The sequence below is a fragment of the Prionailurus viverrinus genome, chromosome B3 (genome assembly GCF_022837055.1).
Source record: "Prionailurus viverrinus isolate Anna chromosome B3, UM_Priviv_1.0, whole genome shotgun sequence".
NCBI lineage: Eukaryota > Metazoa > Chordata > Mammalia > Carnivora > Felidae > Prionailurus > Prionailurus viverrinus.
In genome coordinates, this window is record NC_062566.1 from 81,631,708 (window position 1) to 81,654,417 (window position 22,710).

A 22,710-nucleotide genomic window follows, 5' to 3' on the forward strand; every position below is an offset into this window, starting at 1 on the left:
GACTATTAAGTAGCAATCTGTTATATGCAATGCCTAATGAAAGTCTGCTGTCATAATTCACTGAAGTTCAGTTTTTACATCATTTTGATAAATTTATCCCGCTTACCAGCTTAGCCACAAATCATACCTAATGGTTGTCATGTGAAATCAGTAAAATATCATATACCTTCTGATGACCTCTTTCCAAAAATGCTTTTCCCTATTCACATTTTATCTGTCAAATAGCATTTTCCTTAAGAAGTAAATATAAATGCCATTATTGGGAGAAGCTACTGGCCTAGGACAAGTTCTAGCATTTAGTGTTCTGACATCTTAATTTGGATATCAGCCAAAGTCAATAAAACTTGTTCATGCAGAACCTTACCTGGTTTTCACCACATCGAGGGGGTGCATCAGGCAAATTTCTACAAGACCTGAAAGACGATAAAGAAAAGTCCAATAAACACTTATGTAAACACTGGTTCTTGTTTCCTTGACCCCATTGATTTCTCAAGTATGAAGATTCAAATAAAACTTGGGGCTTTGGAAATGACAGCTCGTAGTCAGAGACTAGTAGCAAAAGACAAAAGTATGAGTGCTCTGGCACAAGCATGGAGGTGGGGCTGTAGGGAAAAGAAAATGCAAAAGGAATCAGATGTCCAAAATTCCAGTCATCTAGGCAGGAACTATTGTGTACCATTCCAGTCCAATAAATAAATATATGTCAAAGGAAAGGAGGAAAGAAAAGAAGGAAAGAAGGGAGAGAAGCTTGGTTTCAGCATTTCTACTGCCACTCACTAACATGACAAATCATAGCCTCAATCTCAGTGTGCATGAAATAAAGATAATGATGTCTTTTATCTCCCTGGGTAGGTACAAGGCTCCAATGCATATTTAATACATTAATAGCTTAATAGAGAATATATATATTAAGTGTTCTTTGCGTGCTAGACACTATTCTAAACAGTGCCTAGTTTATCTCATTTAATCTTCACAAGAGCTTGCTGGGTAGCAGGTATTATTATTCCCATTTTACAGATGAGATCATTGAGGCACACAAGGTTAACAACTTGTCTAAGATCTCACAGCTAAGAAGTATGCAGTAACCTCATAAAAAGCCCATGATCTTAACCATTGCACACTTAGAATTTCTATACCTTCTTGCAAATCCATTGTAAAGCCCTCCTGCTGTCTAACTGAGCAGAGAAGACTGCTCAGTTACAAACTACTGGCATGTAACAATAGTAGCAGTAAAAATAGTATTATGTACTAGCGGTAGTAAAAATAATGACGGCAGCGATGGTCATTTAACACACAGTATCACAGGTATGCAAAACTACTAAGCAAGGTGAGTATGTATTATCTTCATCTTTACTTGAATATAAGCAAACAGAGGTTGACAGTGTTGGTTGATTTGCCCAAAAGCCATATTATTTGTGGGTAGTTTCTTAAACACAGACCACTTACCACTCTTTCCATTTGCAAACTAACTCAATTTGAGCTTAGCTGTGCTTTAGTTCACCTTCCCCATTCCATATTTATATATACAAATGTCTCTTACTCCCCATACTGGTAAGGTCCAGTTAGCCCAAAGTTCTTATATTGACCCAAAACAACTGTCTTCCTTTGGCTGAAACTAACAGGATCCAATATTAATGCATGTGCCACAGGTTTCCCAGCAGGAATGCTCTTTAGTGGTTGGTAACCAAATCACTGACCCAATCAGTCCCATTGCCTAGAGATGGGAGGAGAACGATGTAGGACAGCAGAGGCAACAGAATTGCTAGGCACAATAGTAAAGCCACTGGGCACTGTTTTAACTTCAGAATAAGATCTGTTACTCAGGATTGCATGGGTGGGTTTCTTACTTGCAACCAGGAAAGTCTCAGTACATTCCTCTTGCTTTAAAATTCACATTCACCTTGAAGTAAGAATCAGGTGACCAGAGTTCTCATCCTGGTGCCTTCAGGGAATGAAAACTTACCCCTGAGGACATCAGTACCTTACTTGTAAAGGGAAGAGTTAAATGGTCTATCGTACCTTTAAGGTACTATATGTTTCACTTATAATTCTAACTTAAATGTTATTACATTAGCTAGAAAAGGATAAAGCTCTAATTTCATAAATAGGATTTACCCTGGAAACTGAGATGTATAAAATATAGTTCTTACCAAGCAAGAAGCTTCTATTAAGTGCACTTATGTGCATCTCATGAGCATAAGGTAGTAAGATACTCAGAATCAGTTTAGCAAAGCAAGGACACAGTTTCTCCTGCTAACGTGGCATTAGAAAAGAAGCAACATGTTGGGGCGCCTGGGTGGCGCAGTCGGTTAAGCGTCCGACTTCAGCCAGGTCACGATCTCGCGGTCCGGGAGTTCGAGCCCCGCGTCAGGCTGATGGCTCGGAGCCTGGAGCCTGTTTCCGATTCTGTGTCTCCCTCTCTCTCTGCCCCTCCCCCGTTCATGCTCTGTCTCTCTCTGTCCCAAAAATAAATAAACGTTGAAAAAAAAATTTAAAAAAAAAAAAAAAAAAAAGAAAAGAAGCAACATGTTAAACACCAAATAGCACTAGTTGATATATTTCTCAAAAAATTTACCACAGGAACTAACAATCCCAACAACTTATTAAAACCAGTAACAGAATTCATAGAATCTATTCACATTTATCTATACCTATTTGCAAAATTTTCCTCGTTTCCTGTTTGCTAATGGGCATTTCTGGTAGTAAGTAGGTAACTACCTTAGATTGTTATAGTTTTCTGGTGACTTAAAATTCTTTTCCAACCTCTAGTATGCATCGAAACATTCATTTTTTCCAACAAACTTACATTGGTTGTCTTTTATGTGTCTGGTATTGAGGATAGAGTCTAGTGAAGGGAATGGACACACAAGAACAAACAATAATGCATGGGAGGAGGTGCAATGGTCAGAGTTTATGGGAACACAGCAGAGAGAGGCTCCTGATACGGCCTGGAGTTGGGTGAGAGGTGGAAAGGGATTCGAGGCCGAAAGAGCACAGAATGAGCATCAGGCATGGAGGAGACACTGCATACAAAAAGAAGGAAAGAGGAAAGAACAAGATAAGCATTGCAGTAGCTGAGGGTTGAAGGCAGGACATGGCAAGAGATGAGGCTGTAAGTGTATAGGTCAGGGTCAGATTCATGTTCAGGCACTTGTAACTCATCCTACAGGCCATAAAATGCCAGTGAAAGATATTCTAAAAAAATAGCTCTTTGGTTGTTTTTTCTTATTTCTTAATGTATCCATGTTCATTGAAGACATTCTGAGGGATTTTACCTTATTTTATTTTAATTTTGAGAGAGACAGACAGACAGACAGACAGAAAGAGTGCAGGAGCGTGAGCAGGGGAGGGGCAGAGAGAGAGGGAGAAAGAATTCCAAGTAGGCTGTGCTCTGTGAGGACAGAGCCTGCAGTGGAGCTCAAACTCACAAACAGTGAGATCATGACCTGAACCAAAATCAAGAGTTGGACGCTTAACTGACTGAGCCACCCAGGCACGCCTATTTTATTTTATTTTTAAAGTAGGCTTCATGTCCAGAGTGGAGCCCAACACAGCGCTTGAACTCACGACCTTGAGATCAAGACCTCAGCTGAGATCAAGAGTCAGATGCTCAACTGACTGAGCCACCCAGGTGGCCCATATTGAGAGATTTTAAGAAGAAGTGAGATATTAGCCTCTGTTAACATGCTCTCCCAACAATCTAATAATATGTCTACTAATCCTCCCACTGTTCCCAATCACACATTCACATACAAACATGAGCACTGAGGCTCCAACTGCTACCCTTTGGTTACCAGTAAAAGCATCATCTCTCATCAGAGCATAGATGGCCCAATGTCTCATGTACCTGTAATGCCCATCTATACAGCTACCTACTAAACTGTAACTTGGCCAATAGGAAAGTAGGACTTAAATTATCAAATGTAATTTGTCCAGAATCTCTTGGTTGTTCATTCATTGTCATCTTTAATCAAAACAAGTAATCTTGAAGAATTCAAGTGAGCAGCAAAATGCATCATAAGCAGAAAGGACAGATATGTTGGCAATGATATGGAAGTTTTGGTTTTCAATCAGAGTTCAGAGTTAAATCCAGACTGACTCAGGGTGAGAATGGCTGGTTGTTGGGTTGTTGTCCTCTACTGGGTAGCTAGGGGCTGTGAGATTCTGATAATTATTGATGGAAATAACCATAAAAGTAGAACAAGATGAATCATGTTGTCATAGGCCTAGATGTGACCCCTGGAAACTGAACTGTACTGTGTACTATTTGGCAATTCTATTATCTAGGATGAAGTCATTATCTAAATAATGGGTTAGAGGACACAGATTTAATGATTTCTCTTTTCTCATAAAACTCAAAGTTTAACATAGGCAAGAAGATGACTTTGAAATTGCCAACTCAAGACACACAAGTCTGAAAACAAATGAGACCTAGAAGTTTTGCTCTCACAACTTAGCATTTATTAAACTCACCAGCCACAGATGAACACAAAATAAAAAGCTTCAATCTCCTCTATCAATGCATAATACAAAAATGGTATTGCTAACTATCAACCATGGAACCAATTTCCTTGGGAAAAAAAGGTTATAACTTCATGATATTTGAGAAGGAATACGAAAAAGAAGTGAGAACCTACATAATTATAGATTTAGACCAGAGCTTTCCTTATAACTCTTTCTGGTTGTTTTTCAAATTAAATTATGTGCCTGATCTTCAAACCAGAAAAATAGACACTTTAGAGATAAAATATCTTCAAGATAGGTTTATTTTTAAATGTATTGGACTAGGGGCGCCTGGGTGGCTCAGTCGGTTAAGCGTCCGACCTCAGCTCAGGTCATGATCTCACAGTCTGTGGGTTCGAGCCCCGCATAGGGCTCTGGGCTGACAGCTCGGAGCCTGGAGCCTGCTTCGAATTCTGTGTCTCCCTCTCTCTCTGCCCCTCCCCTGCTCATGCTCTGTCTCTCTCTGTCTCAAAAATAAATAAAAACATTTAAAAAAATTTTAAAAAATGTATTGGACTATCTGCATCTTTTATTCATTTTGTGGATAAAAAGCATAATCAAAACTTAACCAAAATACAGTAAAAATGTATAAAAACATGTTTAAAAAGTACATTTTCCAAATAACATGCTATATATAAGGAAGTTCAAGATATTTCATTTGTTATTTTTGAGGCAATTGCTTATTTATCACAGTAACAAGCTAGCAAGAATTGATATTAGATTTATTTAAATTAGATAAAAGACTAATTATATAAGGATAGAATTTATGAAAATTAAGAAAGCCGAAAGCAGGTTGATATTGTGAATTTATCATATTGTAAATGTTTTCATTGTTCTTACAGATCCATGCCACTTCAGTGACCATGACCATTTCTGTATGATTCAAATGAAACTGGTAATGTGACCCAGTCATGAGCACAGAAAGGTATGGGCTAGCCCCTGAACCTTACCTTGGGGTTTCCCCTAACTGCTCCCTTCTTTCAACTGGCTTACATACATGATTTCACCTGAGCCAGTATTGCTGGAAAAGGACTAACATGACTTTGTCGTAAACCGTCTCCCAGCCTCCATTTTTTTTTTCTGAATAGGACTCTTGGCCTATTTAACCACAAAACTGTACTGAACATGTACCCCATCCTCTTCGTCAGATTTAACCTGAGCCCACATCTTTTCCTAAGAAGAGTACAGACACTATCATACAGTGATTTAATCATGATTGGTAAAAGAACAGTTTCTTCTCAGTGTTCAATTCTCTGGGCCTTTCCTTTTTCTCTGAAATGTCCTGTAAAGACACACACACACACACACACACACACACACACACACACACGCATACACACACACACTTCTTCCAAGAATCCTACTTCCCTTCAGATCTCAATTTGGGCAACCATCTTACCAGAAATCCTTGGGCTAAGACTGTTAGTTGTCCCCTAATATTCATCCCCTCCTTCTTCTTCCTGGCTGCCCAGAATAAATATTGCATTTTCCAGCCTCTCTTGCTGGTAGGCATTACCACCTGAGCAAGTTCTGGCCAATGGGGTATAAGTGAAAGTGGTTTGCGCACTTGAATACTTGAGCTTCTGAGAAGACTTCTAAAAATAGGGAGGCTGTTCCTTTCCTCCCTTTTCCTCCTTCCTACTGATGGAATGTGAACCTAGGGTTGGAGCAGGTATCTTGGACAATGAGGTGACTTTGGGCACACAACACAGCAACAGGACAGAGGCAGTCTCTAAATCATGGAGATCTGATCTACCTCCAGGCATCCATGTTGGAGAGAAATGTCCATTTCTTTTAAACTACTGCTATTTGGGTTTTCTGCCATTGTACCTGAACCTGAATCTAACTGATATGCGTGCCCTTTGTTGTGCTCCCACAGTACCTTGAACTTGTGTTATTACATGGCACTGCAACTGTGTTTTCTTGCCTAAAAGCTCCAGGGGGACAGAGACTCCACCTGCCTTATTCACCTTTGCATCCCATCACTTTGCATAATGGCTGGCACTCAGCAAGCTCTATAAAAATTTGTTGAATAAATAAATTAAAGCTGATTAGGGTTACTGCCTCTGCCATTATCTCAGGTAATTCTCAAGATAAACTGAACTGACAGCTATTTATTCTACATTTATGTCATTAGTTTGAGTATTATACAAATAAGCAAGTAAGGACAAGAAATGTTGGTAAAAATTATATGAAATAAAGTACATTAAGTACTTGAATACAAAATTGCAATATTGTTCATCACATGCTCAGATGTTCAGCTACGTAAAGAAGGCAACCAATCAGCACCTGATTGATTGACAAATAATTCTTGAGGGCTGTGTACATGCTAGGTGCTGTGCTAGGTGCTGGGGACAAAGCCTGAAGCACCATCAAGGGTGCCTAAAAGGCTGAAGAATTTCAAAGGTGGGCACAGGTATGACACATTGAGAAGGGCTTTCCAGGTAAAGGGAAGACATTGAGAGAGAATAGCAATCTGCATAAAACTGTTTCAGGCCCAGGGATTTAGTGCTGCTATTTACAATGCAAAATATTGCTATTTAATTTCTGTATCTAGTCTTGCATAAACCTTTACTTTTATCCCAAATTGACAACTGTCGTCAAGGAACTATATCATGGTTCTTATAAAACAAATGACAGAAAATACAGACACATATTTAACAAGTTTAAAGTAAAATTATAATTCATCTGTAGTTTGAGTGTGCTTTATATTTGAAATTACTTGTCCTTGGTCACAAATCTGACTTCTGTAAGGTAGAGACACTTAAAAAATTACATATATATATACATATATATATATATGTATATATATATACATATATATATATATACATATATATACATATATATCGATGTATCTATTTCCAGGAGGCAGTGTCTACAGTTCTCACCTACTTGCCCACGACCACCAACAGATATCTCATCTCAACGATAGCCTTTTTCCTGAGAGCTGGAAGTAGAAGAATCACATAGAAGGCATCACTTTCCAGAAAGGATGGGATTGTTCTTTTTCATTCTAGAGATTTAAATGCTTACAACATAAAGCAAAAGATCTTTTTTTGTCCCCAACCCCTTTACATCCTGGGCCACAGAAAAGAGACATTGGAAAGTGTCCTGCTACATTGATGGACTGATGACCACAGGACATATTTGACCCCTACTGACTCCTAATGGAATCCAAAAGTACAGAAACCTGGAATGCATCCCTGTGCTTTCCTTCCTGGCCCACCTCTGCTCTCACTCATGAACAGTGTTGCAATGGGCTTCAGTAACCTTTTTAGCAACAGGATGGGAGAATGTGGAAGACAAACTGGGTCCCTGAAAGTAGATTCAAACAGAGATTATTAAAGGCAGTGTTGAGTGATCTTTCAGTTAAAGGTCTTAATTTTAACTATAAACAATGTTTTTATACATTAATCTGTTCTAAGAAACATTAGAGAACAGAGTATTGTAAATTTACTCTGCCATCTTATCACCAAGTCAAGTCACTGTTATCTTTCTCTATGATTCCATTATATATACCAGTTATAAAATATTTAACATTATCAATTATGTTACATTACAATTCTATTACATATATCAAGAATAGCATTTATCATACCAAACTATGCCTAGCAATGTACAGAAATATGTAATGGCCTTTTTATACTTCTCCCCTACCCCCTACCAGCCATTGTAGTATTCAGCTCCAGATATTATAGTCTATGTGAAGGGCATCTCCTGGACTTGTGAAAATGCGTAGTCAAATACAAACCACAGTTCTTTGCGAAGAGGGAGTATTGCCTTTATCGGCCCACTGAGTAAACAGCATCAAATACATGAAAATCATTCAAGAAGTTCTCTATCTACACTCACTCCCTTGGCGATCTCACTCCAACCCATGGTTTTAATCACCATCTATGTGCTAACAACTTGTCAGTTTACATTTTGAGTCTAGACTTCTCTTTCAAATCTAGTCTTAAGTATCTGATTGCCTATTTGGCATCTGTGCTTCAATATCTAACAGACCTCTTAAAATTCACATGCCTAAAACTAGACCCTGGACCCTCTTCCTTCCCACCCCTACTAAAACAAAACAAAACAAAACAAAACAAAACAAAACAAAACAAAACAAAACACAAAGCAAAACCAATCTGCTCAACCTTAGACTCACTGTGGACTCCTCTTTCTCTCAAAATCCTATTCCAACCTATCAGGAAATCCCATTGGCTCTACTTCAAAATATATCCAGACTTCTACCTTCTCTCACTTCCTCTACTGCGCCTACTCTGGTCCAAGTCATGATCATCATTTCTCAGCTGATTAACTGCAACACCTCATTAACAGGTCTCCCTCCATCCACCTTTGACCCCTTCCATCTGTTTTCACCCAGCAGTCTGAATGATCCTTTTAAAGTGGAAGTTATTTCATGCCATTCCTCTGGTTAGCAATGGTTCCCCATGTCTCCCAGAGAAAAGCCATATGCAATCCTGGCCTGCATTCCTTCTCTCACCAATTTTCTTTCTACTCTCTCCCTCACTTTTTCCACTTGGCTACACTGACCTCTTCACTATTTCCCAAACTTGCAAGGACTACTTCAGCTTTCGGTCTTTGCACTTCCCATCCCCTCTGCCTGGAATGCTCTTCCCCCAGTCTCTACTTGGCCAACTACCTTCACGTGGTCAATGAGTAACCGTGACCACTCTAACAGAGAAGCCTGCCCCTCCTTACCCCAGCACTAATAAAACTCTTCATGCTGGTCTGTTTCTTTTTCTATAGGCTGTATCAACTTCTAACAGAGTACATTAATTACTTATTATATTTATTGTTTTATATCTGTCTCCCCCAGTAGAATATAAGCTTCACCAGGGCAGAGATCTTTATCTGTATTGTCCACTGATATGCACTAAGTACCTAAAACATGCCTGACACCTAGAAGTTGCTCAGTAAATATTTGCTGAAAAAAGAAATCCCATTATATAAAATCTACAATGATAAGATTCCTTTTTAGTGATATATAGAAGATAAAGTTTTAAGAATTTAGTGTACAGAATGAGAACTCAGTTAGTCATTCAAGGAATCAATGATAATGCTTTAAACAGGGAGTCTGCTGGTAGGTTCCGAGTCCACACCTATCCCTAAGTAGAACCGGATTATTCCAAAGATAATTTTGGCAAGTAACATTTTATGAAGCAGAAAACATTTCAACATCTCTGTGAACTACAAAGGAATAGCAATGCAGACAAAGAATTGAGGCAGTCAAATCCCCAAGATGTCAGTTATGAGCAAAATCTATGTTTTCCTTTTATCAAACCAAAACTCTTTGCATTGTTCTACAGTCCCTTCCTTAGCATTTTCAACTTAAATCTAAGACTTCTCTTTTGTTCTCTCAATTTCTAACCCTGTTTTAACCATTACCCTAAACGATTTTGTATAATATGTTTAACTCTTGAAAATATAAATGAATCTTTTTATTTTTTTAAAAAGAACCACAGAGGAATAAATGGTTTCAAACTGTGCAAATTTTAAATTCAAAAATAGAACAGCTACAGACAGAACTGATATTTTTTCATCTACTCTACTAGTCAAGCAAATCATTACAACATCCTATTTGATAGCCTGCCCAGAAAATGTGGTAGCCCTACTGAATTATAAGCAATGTGAGACTCATAAAGGGAAATCAAATATATTATGCTTTCCCCTAATAACAGTTAAGGCATACTACCTTTGTGGCACAGTAAATTAATATTATGCACACTGAATTGGCCAAATAGGCAATGTGATTTGGCAGGTTTGAAAGATGCTGTTAAAAGTTATGCTTTTGGGCAAGCCACAGCCTTTCTTGAAAAATCTTGAAGTGAATATTTTGAAGTTTACTGTTAGCATGTATCTTTCTAAAGAAACTAACACAAGCAAGGCTTGTTAGCACATATCTAAATGAAGTACAACACTTTTCTTAGTGCATATCCCTTGTTCATATAGAGTTTATTATCTGAGTTAAGAATTTAGAAAAATATATTTTAGAGGTATAGTATATGTGTATATTATGATCCAGAAATCATAGTAGATTCAGCATATACAAAGGATGAACAAAAGTTGAGGCAGAGTTTAAAAACAAGTGAGTTTTTTTAAATCACCCTTTGTATGCAAAGAAAGATTATGAAAAATTATGAAACTAATGAAAATCTCACTTATAAACAAAGTTTTTATATTAACTTTTTAAACTCCATTTCAGCTCAATGTAACATCTTTAAAAATTATTGTTTTGTATTTTAGCTCAAAGGAAATTATCCTTTTCCTTTTCGTTATACTTAACTCTATATTAGACTTCAAGCAAGCTCCAAGTGCATTTGGGTTAGTGGATCAATTTTCAGATACGTCGATCTTTTATGGAAAGCTAATTGCTCTAGGTGGTCCTTAACACAATTGGTAATGCAAAGAGAAACACCAGGGGGAAATAAGCTGTGGATTAAGTTGGCAGACAGGAAAATACTTTCAGAAGTGTCTTTAAGGAGAAGGAAATGTGAATAAAAGAGAGAGAAATAGAGGTATCACTTGTTTTATTATATATATGATATAATCTACATATATGTATAATAAATGCATACACATACACATATATAAATGCATACACACACACGTGTGTGTGTGTGTGTGTGTGTGTGTGTGTGTGTGTGTGTATTCAGAGGAAGTTTGCCTGTATTTTGTTTATCTAAAGTAAAAAAAAAGTTCAAGCTGACCAGCATTTCAACATTGGAAGTGTATGGAAATACAGAAGGGCAGCTGAAAGGGGTTAGGACTCTGTGGCTTAGGGGAAGGGCAGCCTGTCCGCCCCATTCTGGTGACTCTGTTTTCTTACTGCTTCTCAAACAACTAGAAAGACAAAAATATTCTGCTCTGCCTCAGGACTTCTTTCTCACTTATAATATTGGTTTTTGTTTCTCCTTTTTTTTGAATTGCCTAGAAAGAAGGAGCTCTCCATTTGTCTCAAGAGTCAGGAACAGAACCCAGTCCTTCCCTGCTTACCCCCCAGTCACGAAGTGAAGCTGCCTTTTACAAGCAAGACGGCATGCCTCCCTTCCCAACTTTACGTTCAGTGGCATCATGTCGGTATGATCTGCCACACTGTCATGCAGATGTTTCTAGGCTTCACACACACAGATTTAGTAATGAGAGCAAGGCTTCCATCTCTCAGAAAACAGCTTCCTTTCTCTGCTCTTTTCCAAGGATATGAGCACTTTAAAAAGAGGAGAATAAAGGTGGCTACAATGCCAGCTTTGCCCTTAGTCATCAGACAGACATCTAGAAATAGGAAGAAGTCCTCAGGCAAATCCATAACATCTTGCTAAGAGAAGAATTCAGAATTTTAGTTCACAAGAGGCTAGTTCTTTCTTATCTATAAGTCACAAACAACAATTGCCATCAAAGAAAGAGCAGGATGAAGTTACAATGCTTTTCTTCTTGTTCTAATTGGTATTATTTCTTGCAATCTATTATTCATCTTGATGGAGTAAAAGACTTGTGACTTAACATATTTGCCACCATTGCTTTAATTAATATATAGCCAAGTTTCCTGCATTTATTTTTTTTTTTTTTTTAATTTTTTTTTTTCAACGTTTATTTATTTTTGGGACAGAGAGAGACAGAGCATGAACGGGGGAGGGGCAGAGAGAGAGGGAGTCACAGAATCGGAAACAGGCTCCAGGCTCTGAGCCATCAACCCAGAGCCCGACGCGGGGCTCGAACTCACGGACCGCGAGATCGTGACCTGGCTGAAGTCGGACGCTTAACCGACTGCGCCACCCAGGCGCCCCGTAAGTTTCCTGCATTTAATAAATCACACTGCCTTAAAAACTTGCCTTTAGGTGTTTGTTCTTAATTGTATAATTGCTGAATGACCTAGTAGTACCATAGCTACAGAAACTCTTATTTTTAAACACTTATTTAATATCAGACTTTATGCCATGCTCCCATGAACTCCAGCTTACTGAGTCAGCTTACTGTACCTACACTTTAAGTAAATTCCATATACCACATTCTTTATCAAGGTTTGGCTTGTGGGGGAAAAAAAAGAAGGTTGACTTAGTTTCAGAGACTCCTCTCACTGCTATGTGGCGTTCACACAGTTTAATCACACAAGATTTCTACTAAATATAGATTAAACTAATATTTATGTCCACATGAAAAACTTGCAAAAATGAAACTGATTATACTTCATATAAATTAAATGCCAACAAGAAACAGTATTTGGGTACTAAAGTATAAGATACTACATAAACACAAAGGCAGATAGATTTCATTATCATAAACATTTAGTTATAATAGCACTGAATGTGTTACTACTCATGGAAACATTATCTATATAATAAATAAATCATAATATAACAACCTACCCTGGAATTCTACAAGGTGCCTACAAAGTCTGAAAACATAGATTAATAAATATAATATTGTGAAGGGCCTTGTCCATCCATAAAAAACTAAATTAGGGGTGCCTGGGTGGCTCAGTCGGTTAAGTGGCCGACTTCGGCTCAGGTCATGATCTCGTGGTCCGTGAGTTCGAGCCCCACGTCGGGCTCTGTGCTGACAGCTCAGAGCCTGGAGCCTGTTTCAGATTCTGTGTCTCCCTCTCTCTGACCCTCCCCCGTTCATGGTCTGTCTCTCTCTGTCTCAAAAATAAATAAACGTTAAAAAAAATTAAAAAAAAACTAAATTAATATTAACTATTTTTCATACTTTAGATTCTGTTGACCTCATAGGAAAGGCATGGCTTTGACATTCACTCAAAGACTAGATTTAGCTACCAGATAATTTTTTTTAAGTATAGCTTACATGTATGTTACATTAGTTTCAGGTGTACAACACAGTGATTCAACAATTGATACATTATGCTGTGTTCACCACAAGTGTAGTTACCATCTGTCCCCATACAACACTATTAGAATATCACTGACTAAATTCCCTATGATGTGCCTTTTCTTCCCATGACTTATTCATTCCATAACCGGAAGCCTGTATCTCCCACGCCCCTTCACTCATTTTGCCCAACCTCCCATCCCCCTCCCCTCTAGCAACCATTAGCTTGTTCTCTGTATTTATAGGTTGGATTCTGTTTTTTGTTTGTTTTTTCTTTTTTTTTAAGATTTCACATATAAGTGAAATCATATCATATTTATCTCTCTTGGTCTAACTTATTTCACTTATTAGCATAATATCCTCCAGGTCCATCCACGTTGTCTCAAATGATACAATCTCATCCTTTTTATGGTGGTGTAATATTCCAGTGTGTGTGTGTGTGTGTGTGTCTGTGTGTATACATCTTCCTTATCCCTTCATCTCTTGATGGACACAAGTTGCTTCTATACCTTGGATATTGTAAATAATGCTGCAGTAAACATAGGGGTGCCTATATCTTTTCAAATTAGTGTTTTTGTTTTCTTTAGATAATCGTGGAATTATTGGATCATGTAGTATTTTGTATTTTTACTTTTTTTTTTTAATTTTTTTTCAACGTTTATTTATTTTTGGGACAGAGAGAGACAGAGCATGAACGGGGGAGGGGCAGAGAGAGAGGGAAACACAGAATCGGAAACAGGCTCCAGGCTCTGAGCCATCAGCCCAGAGCCCGACGCGGGGCTCAAACTCACGGACCCTGAGATCGTGACCTGGCTGAAGTCGGACGCTTAACTGACTGCGCCACCCAGGCGCCCCTGTATTTTTACTTTTTTGAAGCACCTCCATACTTTTCCCCACAGTGGCTGCACCAATTCAGGCAATTTTTGAATAAATAAAAAGGGAAGAGCAATGTTTATATCTTAACTCTAATTTCTTCATGTAAGACTTTGATTTATCTATAAGGATCAATTTCTTCATTTCCCTCTTATACACAAAAGTATTACAGGCGACATCTGGAACAATGGCAGAAACTAAAATGGCACTTATAAGCCTGGGAACAATACTGGAGCTCCTCCAAAATCCATTCTGTCTTTCATCCATGGCCATGATACCTCAGAAAGATGGCATTTTCTAGCACCTCTTGTGTGTGACCACATGAGTAAGTTCTCACCCAGGTAAGGTGAGAATCATAGAGCCTGAGACTATGAATCCACCTAATTTAAGAACTAATTTCCCCTTCCCACTAACTGGAGCTTCAGTGCGGTAGTGACTCAAGTTATACGTTAAAGATAGGTGACAAGACAGGGCCCTAGAGGATGGTGGAGTAATCACTGGAAGGGACTTGTGTCCCAGAGTAATTATGGGGAGCAGAGATTTGATACTAAACTAAGCTATTGCCATCAGGACTTTACATGAAAGAGAAATATACTTTTCGTTCTTTGAGACACTGTACTGTTAGGTCTCTTTGATACAGCAGTTAGGCTTTATCAGTTAGTTTAGGCCTAACACATGCAAATGCCACATCAGGTAATGTAATCATACAGTTGTCAACTATATTATGAATTCACAAATGGTAACTTTTCTGAATTAAATTCAACCTACCACCAAGGAGGAAAGAGAATTCTGCTTTTTCTCAAAAAGAAGAGTGACAGGGGTGCCTGGGTAGCTCAGTCAGTTGAGCATCTGACTTCGGCTTAGGTCGTGATCTCGTGGTTCATGGGTTTGAGCCCCACATTGGGCTCTCTGCTGGCAGGGCAGAGCCCAGTTAGGATCCTCTGTCCCTTTCTCTCTCTGCCCCTCCCCCACTCTCTATCTCTCTCAAAAATAAATATTTAAAAGATAAAATAAAAATAAAATAAAATAGAGAATTTCTAAAAGAAAAAAAAAAGAAAAGCGAAAAAAGGAAAAGAAGATTGACATCATGAAGCGTGCCATCAAGACCAGGGCTATGAAGTTTATTGGGTTCACTAAGCTATGCCTAAGGCTTCTTTTGCTTTGTAATGGGTTTTGGAGCACCAGTAATTGAAAACTGAATCAAGAAAAAGAGATTTAAACTTGATGTGGAAAATATGGCTCAAGTTGGACCACAATACAATTATCAAAATGAGCAAAGAGTCTAAAATGCCATTGTCTAGAAAATGAAACAATACCGTTTCTTCCATTGCAGAGTTTAATTTATTCATTATTTGTTTCACACAGCTTGAAAGATACCCCTGAAAGGATCTTTCGGTGTTTTAATGGTGCTAATAGTGTTTTCTAGAATGAACACATATTCCATGTTTTCTGTTTTACCTTACCAGTGAAAGGCTGGAGGAATTTGTGTGAGAGAAACAATGCTTATCTTATTCGTGCAGATACTCAATTCCAACAAAAATAATTTGTCAAGGCTCCTTTGGTTGTTTGAGACAAAATTCAACACAAATCAGTTTAAATACAAAAGGGGAATTTGTTGGCTTATAATTGAAATGACGGAAATGGCAGGGATACTTGGCTCCAAGACTTTATCTCCCTTTCTCTCATCTGCTTGTCTCTGCTTGTCTTTATTCACTCTTGCTACAGAGATTTCCTAACACAGAGAGGTAACTGCCTGGGAGATCCCCCTGTTCCTACCCAGTAATCTTTAAGATGCAAGAGGCAAGCAGACACTTCTCCAATAACAGAAAAATTCCTGGCAGGGCTTTGATTGGCCTCACAGTGGTCACCTGTGAATCCCTAGTCCAATCACTGTGGGCAAGAGGCTGTGGACATCCGATTGGTCAGGCTTTAGTCACATGTTTACCTCTGGATGAAGGGTTATGGAAAACAGAATTTCAGAGTTTTAAATCTTTTTGTAACATCTTTTTCTTTGTAATTTGACAGATAAGATTGGGTTTGAAATGTTTAAACAATACTCTTGCTGCTTCCTTCTCCAAATAATTACATTTTAATCCTAATTAACTGACTCCCTTTCCATACTGCTAACCATCCAATGACAGTGGTACTGGGACTAATTAATTGCACTTCATCTCAAAAAACACTTTCTTACTAGGAGCTCTTAGTTTGTAGTTTGGTTATTCTATATTCCTGTGAGATCAGCAAACTTGGAAAGGAAATGAAATGGCTCAAGTTTTAAATATACATATACTGCATGAGATGTTATGTTAACTTGTGGATAAGGCCCTGGCTCACCTAAACTTGTCATTTATAAAATATTTATCGTATCAGGGAAGGTGTGGAGAAATAGGGAAGACATAATCCGTGCTTGAAAGGTTTACATAATAACTCTGGAAGCCATTGCAATAGGGCATCATGATTATTAAAACTGTACACTGCTTCCTGGAGGGGCAAACAGAGGTAACTGGCTGCATGTTACAATCCACAGTTCAGTTTGGCATAGCATCTTGCACAAAAGTATATCCCAAACCACTTTACAGAAGTGAAATTTCCATTCTCAAGCCAATATATGCTATACATTACAGAACAGCTGTGTGCAAACGCTGCCTCATGGGGGGTGGGGAAAAACCCTGAGGCATTAGGTCATGAGATGAAAATCCAAAGGAGAACTTAGGAGGCATGGACCAGTAGGGCAGAAAGGAGGGGTAAGAGGAAACAATGACAGGAAAGGAAACATGTTAATTTGCAAGATTTAGAAATGAATCTGTGATAAGCTTAAGATACATCCCACACTTTTTCCCCTAGAAAAAAAATCTAGACAATCTTTAAAATTTTTTTTAATGTTTATTTATTTTTGAGAGACAGAGCACAAGCAGGGGAGGGGCAGAGAGAAAGGGAGACACAGAATCTGAAGCAGGCTCCAGGCTGTGAGCTGTCAGTACAGAACCCGACATGGGGCTCGAACCCACGAACTGTGAGATCATGACTTTAGCCAAAGTCAGACACTTAACTGACTGAGCCACCCAGGTGCCCTGAGAGTAGGATAATCTTTTACATGATCCAGAGGAGTAGCACCAGAAGTTAAACAAAAAAATCATGAAGTGAAAGCTGACAAACTTTCAAAGTAGTGGTATAATTATATAGGATCAGTAATTCAACCATTAGGGGATAAAGGCAATAAAATGATATATTTTGAGGGAACCTGAATTTTGGTAAACTATTACCAGAAAAGGTTAGGGGATGAGATGGACAGTGAAAGCTAATTTCATAAACGTAAACACAATGCATGAATTGTGTACTTTAAAGTAAATAGAGGGGCGCCTGGGTGGCTCAGTCGGTTAAGCGTCCGACTTCAGCTCAGGTCACGATCTCGCGGTCCGTGAGTTCAAGCCCCGCGTCGGGCTCTGGGCTGATGGCTCAGAGCCTGGAGCCTGCTTCCGATTCTGTGTCTCCCTCTCTCTCTGCCCCTGCCCCGTTCATGCTCTGTCTCTCTCTGTCTCAAAAATAAATAAAGGTTAAAAAAAATTAAAGTAAATAGAATTTTATAAAATACACTTAATTCTAAGACAAAGCAATTATGTTCTTTCAGAATCTTGCCTGGCTTTAAGAAACCATAAAATACCAGCTAGTGGGGAGCTGTATTTAACAAATGATGACAGTGTGCTGTGCTTAGACTGGATTTCTAATATAAAATCCTGCTTTTAAACCTAAATAAAAAATTTTAAGTAGAAATAACTCCTAAGAAAATTTATTTTACTATTTATATTTCTTGTCACTTAAATAACATTGAAATATTTTAAAAATTCAAGTTCTCCATTTTGGATGTTCACTTGAAGCTTACATTTCTATTTCAAGTATCATCCATATAGCAAATTAGCCTTCCGCACACTGTGTGCCTAAAAAACATTCTTTGAGGGTGCCTGGGTGGCTCAGTCGGTTAAGCGACTGACTGGATTTTGGCTCAGGTCATGATATCACAGGTTGGTGAGATCAAGCCCTACGTTAGGCTCTGCGCTGACAGCATGAGGCCTGCTTGGGATTCTCTCTTCCTCTCTCTGTGCTCCTCCTCCTCTCTCTCTCTCATAAATAAATAAATAAACATTTAAAAAATTCTTCAAATTCCATGAACTCCAAGATTATTCATTTATGAATAATCAGTTTGCATAACTCATTACAAGTTACGCACTTCTGTTAAGGGGATATACTCTTGATTACTGGGGTTTTCCACAGAAATAAAAAGTTTTACACTCTGTATCTTGTGTAAGCTATTCATGTTTGGCATATGCTCATTTTAATTTGGCAAGTATCACATTTTACACGACACATATAACACCATGTGCGAAAAGTGAAGAAATCAAATCCGTAATGTATTATTTCCTGAAGTATTTGGAAATACTGCACACTTAGTTGGGTTGTAGATAAATTTGGTCTGTCTGGCCTTTAAAAGACATGGAAGATACACAGATTATCAGTGATTTAGGCAGCATAACAGGGGTTTAGCAATGACTGATACATATGAAATTTCCACTAAACTGGGTACAATTGGGTTTTCCTTTACCTTCTTAAGTGCCCAGTATTTTTTTTTTAAAGCCATACTACCTGAAAAAAAAAAAAAAAAAACCAACAACACTGTGTCTTAGAAGGAAAATCAATGGACCTTTCAGGAATTTTCATACTATCATGTATCTTAAGAATAATTATGGAATAAAGGATCCTCCCCTGCACGTCCATCTCCTCCATATGCTCGCTCCAGAAGGAAAGGCAGAATTAGAGTGGTTAACAGTGTTGGATGCAGAGTCTGAATGATAATCTTGGTTTAGCAATTTCCTTATCTGTGTGATGGAGGCACAAACTGTACTGACTTCAGCACTCAGCACAGTGTCTGACATAGTATAATCATGGGATAAACAGTGGCTACTCTTCTTGCTGCTATCACTATTTGTAACTCTGAAACTTTTCAGATAACCCTGAGAAGTGTTCTCGAGACCATGATGGTGAGGGTTCCAGCTGTACTACTGATGGCATCCTCCCCAGTTCCAGCCTCATCTCAGAATCTAGTCATTCTAGTGGGGGCGGGAGGGGCAGGGATGGAATTGCAGATGGCTTTTCAGCCTGGGAAAGCTCTACTCTATTGGCTGCTGTCTCAACTGTGCCTTTCTCTAAGGAGGGAAGCATGTAGTAGAAACACACACACACACACACACACACACACACACACACACACACACACACCTCTGAAAATCTCTGTTTGAGCTCTGTATCAAGTTTCACAGATCACTTATTCCAGGGGTTCTTAACCTGTGGTTGAACTTTGGAAAGAGGAAGGTGTCCACGAATTCCTAGAAATTACATGCTAAATTTTCCTTTTTTAGTGTTCATTTTTATGACAAGAGAAATCCATGACTTTCAACAATTTCTCTAAAGATTCTGTGTCCTTGAAATAAGGACTCATCGAGCTTCAATTTCCTCCTCTATAAGATGGGAATAAAAATAATGGTCCTATTGGCCTTACTGGGTGTTCTGAGGATCCATTAGAGTGTGAAAGACTCTAAGTCATCACTATATAAGCATTTGCTATTCCTAACCTTGATGCCATTATTTCTTTTTATCAGTTTGTGTGCACACTTCTGATTACACAGTATCATCCAGAAGGAACTCAAAATCTTCTATCTACTTTTTGAAAACCATGTCATAGCTTGCCCAAGCAATAAGCATTGAAAAGAAGATTGAGGCACTACCTCCAGAAAATAGTCTACAGATGTGTTTTGTTCAGTTCACACAGTGTTCTTTCAAGAATGAGTTGGTTGTCAACATTTAGAAATCAGGAGTTTTCACATAAAAAAAATCAGATTTCAGGTTACCTGAAAAACTGAAATATCTGGCATCCCTGAGTCACCTTTCTGCAAGACAACAACTAGCCAGAGCTGAGTACAGGGACATGTGCCCCCTGTATCCCATTGTTGAATCTGGCCCTCCTGCTTCCCTTGTTAGGCCACATAAGTGTCTCTAGCCTATAGATATGAAGTCTAAATCATATATGATTAACTGAGCATAATCATTCTGTTTTGAAAATATATAAAATAAGGTGTCACCTCCCCTTCTTTTTCTTCTTAGAAAGTTCTTTCAAATCTCAAACATGGAATATTTAGAATAAACATTCAGGTATTAAAGGACAAAGTATATTCTCCACACATACTGCTCTTCAGATTAGCAAATTCTTATTCGTTGAAAGAACATCCTCTAACAGGAATATTGAAGGGCAAGACACACAACATGATTACAAAATCCAAGAAAGAGGTAAGTGATGTGATTGGGGAAAAGCCATAAGTTTATTCAATGGAAAGTCATGACCCTCACTCATAATTTAAGCTTGTACAAATCAATTAGGTACAAAGGAATAAATGGATTGCTAACATATCATTTGGAAGAACTTGACATGAATCAGCAACTGAAAGAGCCTCCTAATTTTGACCTGAGCAAAAATGTCACTTTTAAGAATAAGAAAAATATGAAATATAGGACGGTGTCTGTTTCTCTTAATTTTTGTAGGTGACAAGAGATATCATAAGGCTGACTTTTCTCTGGAACTTACTAGGAGGAAGAGCCACTTTGAAAATTGAAAATGCATGGCGAAAATTTAAGGTTTGGGAAGTTCTGGATGTTCTCCCTTTTAAATCAAATATTCTTTCATGTTATTAAGAGCCCCCAAATAATGAGTAGGCTGCTACAGATTATGATAAAGAAGAAAAAAATGATACCAGGGAATCCACTTAGATATGATTAGAATTGACCCTCTTTCAATACAGTTCTTAAACTCTAGTCCGAGATTATTTGCTCTAAGGAATGCTCTATTTTTAAAATTGTTGATATTGACATTAGAATTTTGATTCAGAAGAAAACCATATCAATTACATAAACCTGTGAAAGATTTCAAGATTTACATGGTCATTACCAAACTAAAATTTATGCTGGATCATGTACTATTGTAAATGTTTCGGCAAGAGCGATGTGGTGTAACAGAGGCCATCCATTCGAGCGGTAGAGCCTGTAGGAAGTTTTTCTTAACCTAATTGCAGGGGCCATTTGGGTTAGAGCAAGGTTGCACTGTATATCTGCCACTCCTAGAGGGCCAACTTTCTCGATGCATATTGAACCAATATTCTTGCTATGAAACTGTGTAAGCTAGATTCTGTGCCACTATAGTACAATGCTCCTCAATAAACTTGTTTTCACAAAAAGTTTGCCCACTCATGCGTCCCAAGGCTGTTGTAATCTTCATTGTTGAGGCTGATCTAATAGCAGGGACATTATTCTATTTCTTGACATGTTTAAAGTTCTCTAATGAATAAAGCTAACAGCTTATGGCTGCTTCAACTGTCACTTGATTACCCCGAAGGGATTTTCTTTTCTTTTTCTTTTTTTTTTGTCTTTAAAATTGGCCTCCTAGTTTGTTTTTAACTACCTTGTGCACAGAGGTCTGAAGGGGAAAGCAGATCAAAGATCAGCTCGCAACATAAAAAGCAGCTGTAGTTAATTACAGGCAAATGAAGGACATCTGACCAGATTCTTTATGAGCCGCCTTGTCACACATTCAACAGTCTATAATCTCTGTGACCTTGTCCCTTGGTCCTGAACTGTCGCCAAACCTGAGAAATGGATATGTCTCAAATTATATATGAATTAAAAAAAAAACGGGAGGAATGTTCAGGGTGTGACTTAGGAAAGAGTGAGTGATGTGGAAGAAGAACACAGTAAACGCGGAGTTACCTGGGATATATAGAAGTCACCTGGAGTTTCCATCGTAAAGTAGCAAGTCTTTTCTCACACTGAAAATAAAGTCATTTGTTATAAAGAGGTAGAGGTAGATAATCAGATTATAAAAGTTAACATGTGAGAAGTGAAATGCAATACTTACTCTGCTATGATTTGAGAGAAATGAACAATATTCCTACAGTGTCCACTATTTGACTTCTCAAAAATTTTTTAACTGTTCTTGTTTTTAAGATGCTATTAAAATCTAAATGACTAAAGTAAAAAATAAGGTTTTCTAATTTTATTTCAATTTTTTATTTTATTTTATTTTATTTTTTTTTATTTATTTTTTTTTTTAACGTTTATTTATTTTTGGGACAGAGAGAGACAGAGCATGAACGGGGGAGGGGCAGAGAGAGAGGGAGACACAGAATCGGAAACAGGCTCCAGGCTCTGAGCCATCAGCCCAGAGCCTGATGCGGGGCTCAAACTCACGGACCGCGAGATCGTGACCTGGCTGAAGTCGGACGCTTAACCGACTGCGCCACCCAGGCGCCCCTCAATTTTTTATTTTAGAAAGAGAGACAGTGCACGTGAGTGGGGAAGACGGGCAGAGAGAAAGAGAATCAGAAGCAGGCTCCATGCTCAGCATGGAGCCTGACACGGGGTTCGATCCCACTACCCTGGGATCATGACCATGAGCTGAAA

The 22,710-nt window shown here is 38.3% G+C and overlaps 1 protein-coding gene across 6 annotated transcripts in view; it reads right to left on the reverse strand.

The window, feature by feature from the left end:
• SLC25A21 (solute carrier family 25 member 21) overlaps positions 1-22,710 on the reverse strand; it is a 486,715-nt gene that overhangs the window by 194,508 nt on the left and 269,497 nt on the right. For 3 of the 6 annotated variants that reach the window (XR_007153080.1, XM_047863361.1, XM_047863356.1), the window contains exon 2: positions 365-413. Coding sequence is in view for 4 of the 6 variants with exons in the window: in XM_047863361.1 (XP_047719317.1) it covers positions 365-413 (49 nt within the window). In the remaining 2 variants the exon portion in view is untranslated. Of the gene's footprint in view, positions 1-364; positions 414-22,017; positions 22,077-22,710 lie in introns of those variants that run through there. The other 3 variants (XM_047863358.1, XM_047863357.1, XM_047863360.1) reach the window with 2 other exon arrangements.